At 38.6% G+C, this 6000-nt stretch overlaps 1 protein-coding gene across 1 annotated transcript in view; it reads left to right on the top strand.

Moving 5' to 3' along the window:
* The first annotated feature begins 858 nt into the window (after nucleotides 1-858).
* The window catches only part of tnfrsfa (tumor necrosis factor receptor superfamily, member a), a 32672-nt gene continuing 27530 nt past the window's right edge, over nucleotides 859-6000 (top strand). The window contains exon 1 of the mRNA XM_074691072.1: nucleotides 859-1157. Within this exon, the coding sequence (XP_074547173.1) occupies nucleotides 1125-1157 (33 nt within the window). The 5' untranslated portion in view covers nucleotides 859-1124. The remainder of the gene's footprint in view (nucleotides 1158-6000) is intronic.

The following is a 6000-nucleotide window of genomic DNA, read 5'->3' as shown; positions in this document are numbered from 1 at the left end:
GAAATAAAAACATATCTAGTCACTTTTTTATCTCACCATTTGTGCTCTACTCCTTTGAGAATGAAGCGATTGCCATGTAAAGGATGCGTTTGCATTGAAACATGATTTTTGCTTCAATTTATGTAATAAATTGTATTTATAACCATGCAAAACATTTTTAATTTAACTGGTTTAATAATAATAATAATAATAATAATAATAATAATAATAATAATAATAATAATAATCGCAATAACAATAATGATATATGGAGTAGAAGAGGAAAAAATGAGAAGAAAACAAAATTTACATAATGATTTTAACACATTTAGGCAAGAAGAAGAAGTTTTAAGAGCTTTATGTTTTTCAATGTATTAGATTAAATCAATTAACTGTCTGAGCTCATGACTAAATGTTATTAATGTTTTTACATATAAATTTACATTTATGGATGCTGATTTTAGCCATAATAATAATAATAATAATAATAATAATAATAATAATAATAATAATAATAATAATAATAATAATAAGATATTTAATAAGCATATGCACATTGTGCTCTGCTGTGTACAATGTGTACTTCTCCGTACTACAAGACGCTAGAAAATACATTATTACAGAATTTAAAAAAAAAGGGGTTTCTATTTTATAATGAAGTTACACAGTTTGGAGAAGAAAATCTTAGAGTGAGGTCATTGATCTTTGAAAAAAAAAACTGTCCGTGACTTTATTGGTGATCCATCCAATATCTATAAGCTGTATGAAGAGCCTTCTTCCATGTCACATCATCCAGAAAACTTGAATTTTGCACCTGTGTATACGCGCACGCTCATTAACTTGCCTTCCAGAAGAAGCGCTGTGATTGGCCCATTGGTCGCTGTGACGTCTGACGCAGCGTTGAGTCAGAAAAAAAGTCCTCACTGGTGCTCAGTCAGATTTCTGCTCTCCCAGAAAACTGCGCTAAAGTTTGTCTGTGAAACGAGTGAACCCATGCGAGGATCCCAACGACGGATAGTTTCCAAGCCGGACACGCGTGGCTATTTTCTTTCTTCATTTTAATTAGACGGCTTCAGACTAAAGAGCTGGTGGTTTTGTACGACGAAGTCCAAATCTCAGGATTTCCTCTCCTCGAAGTTCCCAAGATGAACTTCGGTCCGGTGGTCAGGAAACTTTCTGTAAGTAACCAAAAACTCTATGATACGCGCTTGTTTGGGTTTTTATGACTGCATTACAGTACCAGTGGCTCTTTATGGTGCAAATGTGTGTTTTGGGCTCATCGTCACCGCGGATATCTTCTATTTTACGCATTAATGCAAAAGCGTGACGGTTCACCCTCACCCGGTCAATACAAATCACAGATTGACTTAAATACTCAACGAGCTCTGAGAAAATTTGTGTTACCCTCTGTTTGTCACTTCCTGACCCTGTGAGGGAGGTTTGCAGTGAAACATGTGAGCAGAAATCACGGACAGGCCCGTGAAGAAGTGTGTGAAGATGAAACAAGCACGCTCATTGTCCAGAGGAGCAGGCGCACAGGAAGCAACGCGCTGTTTATGTGTTGTTTAGTGAAGCTTTATTTGGCCAAATAAGTCATCTGAATGCTCCTGCTTCTCATCTCTCAGCTCTCTATCTTACACTACATGTGCTGTATCATTCACTAACCCCTTCACCCCTCCTCCTCTTCCTCAACATTACATCCACCATCTGTGTTGGACATCATGTGGTCATATTGTTCAGACATTCAGCATATGATAGCTCTCCTATGGTCTGTCACAGCGGATGTAGCAAGCTGGCTGTGTCCCTAAAGGCTCTATTAATAAGTGCAGAGCAGTTATGGCCTGCTGTGGAGTGCACATAAAGACAGGCTGGCTTTTCAGACAAACTAGGGATGGGAATTTCAGGCAGAAATACTATTAGATAGTCACTGCAAACTACTTGCTGATTATTCAAATAGCTCCCCACGCTCTCTGCAGAAATAAGGAGACAGAGATCTATTTAATGTCTGAACAAAGTTGTTTTAGGCTAGTTAAATACTATATAGGGATGGATGATCTATGTATTTTAGATTTATCTAGCCAAGTTTGCATTCACTCATGTTACTTTTATAAAAGCAATCATTAAAGTTCCTCCCAGAATGCTTTGACTCTGCAGAATTTTATCTAAATGTTTTTACGTTATTATGGATTTTTTTTGTGTGTGTGTGTGTGTGTGCTTAATGGCGAAAAATGAACAGCCTTCAGATGCCCTACAAACACCAACCGGCGGTTATATGACATTACAACCAGTATCTGGTAAAAACAATGGGAGAAACACTTTTTAAGATGAGATGATAGTCACATGGACTATTCAGTTTTTTTTTTTATTATTATTGTATCATTAATTGAATATTTTGAAATCTGATCTTATCCCTAACCCAGGCTTTCAGATTTCTGCTTTTATTGCAATGACAATCCCGAGTCAAAGGATACTTTATGGTATGTTATTACCTGAAATGACTGATACATAGGCAGAAAAAATATCACCTCAAGCTTTTATTTTTTGGGATAGACAATTATATGAAATGCTATATGATAAAATGCAGAGCAGGAAATGTCCCTTAAATGTGAATAAATTGCATGAATTGCTGTATTGACATTTTGTCCTGCTCCTGACAGCCCTGGTAACATTTCTGACTGCTGTAGTGCTCAAGAGACATGCTGTTGTGCTGAACATCAGAACAGTTTCATAAACTTAAATGCAAAATTTGTTATTTTATCAGTTTTAAAGTGTATTTCTGACCAAATGCAAGGCAGATGTAATATCAAAATCAACAAATACATTATTTGTTGCGCTCTCTGTAAGAAAATAACTTCTTCTGGATCTTACAAAGCTTACATTATTGACCAACGGCACCAATATCAAATTCGGTGCAGTTTTGAACATGCATAACATGTTTCTTGCCTAATTACCTAAAGCAATGCAAGAAATATCAACATGATTTAAAATGCAAGAAGTTTGTCACTCTGCACATTTCTCGGAAAATTAGCAAATGCAATCCTAATGACAGTATATCCATTAGCTAATTTTGACATGGGGTTGGGTTGTTTTGGGGTTAGATCACCCCTTTGTTGTGTCTAAAAGCAAAAGTCAAGTTTTAGCATCACAACTCTGCATTAAAACAGTTAAAACAATTGCTGCAGGGCAACGACTGCCACAGGAGTAGGAAAAAGTTACAAAAGCCAAAATGATTTAGTGTCTGCAGTGCATTATGTCAGTGTGCCTGTTAAAGTGTTTAGAAATACTCAGGGATGGTATGTGTTTTGTAAGCATGAACTACACACTTGGAGGAAAACTCCCAGGGTTAGAAGAAGGAAGATTTCTAAAGCATTTAAAGGGCCTTTGTATCTTCAGTGTGTTACTTAAATGTTATTAGAGAACGATTTGAGTCTGGTATCGTGTCTAAAGCTATAATCTGTTTTGCCTTCAAAGAGCCAAGACTTGATTTTTCGAGTTAGTCAATTAAAGCCACAAAGTCCCTCTTAAGTATTTTCCAGTCAAGTTTTATTCCAGTCTCAGACCTTCACAGAGACGTCTTTTCATTCCTCAGTCTGTTGTTTTTTCCAGCAGCGCAGCACCAAAAGCCTGACACTGTAAACGCTGTATGTATACTCACTGTAAAGCCTTTAAGTGAAACCAATTTATGAAAGGCTTTTTGGATTAATGGAAAGTGTGTGATTGAATCTAATGTGGGACATGAGAAGAACACTTATGTCTCTTCAAAGTCTGTGGAAAGTTGGTGTGAAATATTAGAAATGTGTGCATAAGATCAAAGTTAAAGGTCTGGGTGTTGTAGAGAAAACAGAGGTTCATTACTAAACGAGAAAGCTTCTGAATCCTTGGTAGATCATGTTCTGATTGACATCTCTGTCAAACACTCTTTGGCAGAGTCAGTTGTCTCTGGATTGGAAGATTGGGGGGTTTCACACTTGCATCTGTTTCCACATGCTGTAGTGTCTTTGGGCAGGATTAATGGCAATCAGTGCACTCCACCTTTGTTTGTTCAAGTCTTATGATTCAGGAAGAGACAGAAGAAGAAGTCTCTTCTGAGATAAATCAATGTCAGTTTGTCTTTGAATGGGAAAGTTGCTGACCTGTTATCCAGATGCTTGCTTAGGGCTTCAAATTTCTCCTGATTGCTCCAAATGGCTTCAGGTAGAGCCAACAATAAACAACCATGGTCAATTAAGTAGGCTTGAGTCAAGATTTTCACATTTCACACATAACTCGTTAAAAATGATTAATTTTCATTGTTTTTAGCAACAAATGGCTAAATAAATGCTGGGAGCTGTAGAAAAATGCTTCAGCTTGAAATGCCCATCCTTACCATCAATTGCCTGCAGCAGAGGAAGCTCATACTGGCTCCAGGTTGTCTTATTACCTGCTGTGTGACTGTCCTGATTGAGTTTTGGTATTACCATTTCATCCCTGCATAACTAGTCCAAATTTGAATCCCATATCCAGAGGATTTACAGATGCTTAAAGTCAATCTGTCCTCTTTGATTCCAAATACTTATGAGATTATTTGGGTTTCCAGTGGCTTTAAGCACTGTTAGCTGAAATAAAGACTTAATCAGAGTTGATAATGGCAGAGTAAATAAAGGATTGGCTACTTTAATGGTTGGAAAAAAGCAACAGTGTCAGCCATTAAACCTCAGTATTGTGTCATTTAGGCCCAGATACCTGCTGTTCTCATACCAAAGTTGCTCCTGGAGCTTTAGTGTTTGTTTTCAGCGTTGTCTGATCTGTGTTTTAAGTCATGCAGTGCACCATTACTGAAATCAGATTTGCTTCCCCGGGTGGCAAAGTCAATGTTTATCTCTCCTGTAAACTACGGAGCATTCTGGAGGCCTCTCTCACCAGCAGGCCCTGTTGCTATGGGACTGAGGAAACTTTGCCCCCCTCTCTGTCCTTCCACCCCCAGTCCCCACTGCTCTAATCCCCCCCTCCACACCCCTTCAAATTGCCAGAGTGTACGTGCCTGGCTGTCCAGTAAACTTCCTGTCTCGAGTACACAGATATGCTGATATTAGTGGCATCAATTTACTTCTGAGAATTGTCATGCCTATGCTAATGTACACTAGATTTTTATCTGTGATTATTTTTTTACTTTGCGTCTGGGTGTTGGTTCACACAGGAAATATCCCTCTCTGTCTCTGTGGACAACATAGACAAGGGCAGGACTGACATCTGGGACAAGTGGAGGCCAAACTGAGCCACTGGGGACCCAGAAGTGGTCAACAAATTGGCTGCTCTAGAATTTCTTCTTAATACTGTGACTGCTGCTCACTGCTGCTCTGCATGATGACCATGTGAACTGTTATAACTGAGCCTGTGGCTTACAAAGGTTATATGGACACTGAATGATGCAATGCCGTGCAACCGACACACTGTGAGACACCAGGTGGTTGAAGGACCTTTTAATGTTTGCCTGTCACAGTTTGCTGTCAAGTGTTTAGTCTACAGGGCAGATTTTTGGTGGTGGTTTGACTTTTCTTTAATCTGGATGAATGACCGACTCCGCAGGATCCAGGGCTGGATAATGAAACCATCACAGTGGGAGATCAGGATGAATTTACATACAGTGCTGCAATTAAGTCACATTTTTTTTTCTGCGTGGACTGATCAAAAAACCTGCAAAATATGTGTCAACAGTCTGTTTGTCTTCAGTTCACACCAAGCTGATGAAGGCTACGCAGAGGTGTTAAAAAACCTGCAGTTCATTGAGTGTCCACTTGAGGCTGTCTGCAGAAGCACCAGAAACCACATACCCACCAGTTCAAAATCCAGACCTTAATATAACATGTTTACAGCCTGCTTCAAAAACATTTTTTGGCCTGAATGTATCATTTCTCTATCAGGATTTATTTTTTAAATTTTTATTCCCAAAATTAATGAGTTTCTTTAAAAGGTCAAGGCTGACTTAACTGACAGAAGGCACCTTGTAGCAGTCTGCAAAGAGACAGGAAGCCTGCCTCTCTG

This window comes from Halichoeres trimaculatus, unplaced genomic scaffold (assembly GCF_033239565.1).
Source record: "Halichoeres trimaculatus isolate MK-OKI-2021-1 unplaced genomic scaffold, fHalTri1.1 fHalTri1_scaffold_16, whole genome shotgun sequence".
Lineage (NCBI taxonomy): Eukaryota > Metazoa > Chordata > Actinopteri > Labriformes > Labridae > Halichoeres > Halichoeres trimaculatus.
The sequence above is the reverse complement of the archived record's forward strand: the minus strand, read 5'-3'. Positions and strand labels throughout refer to the sequence as shown.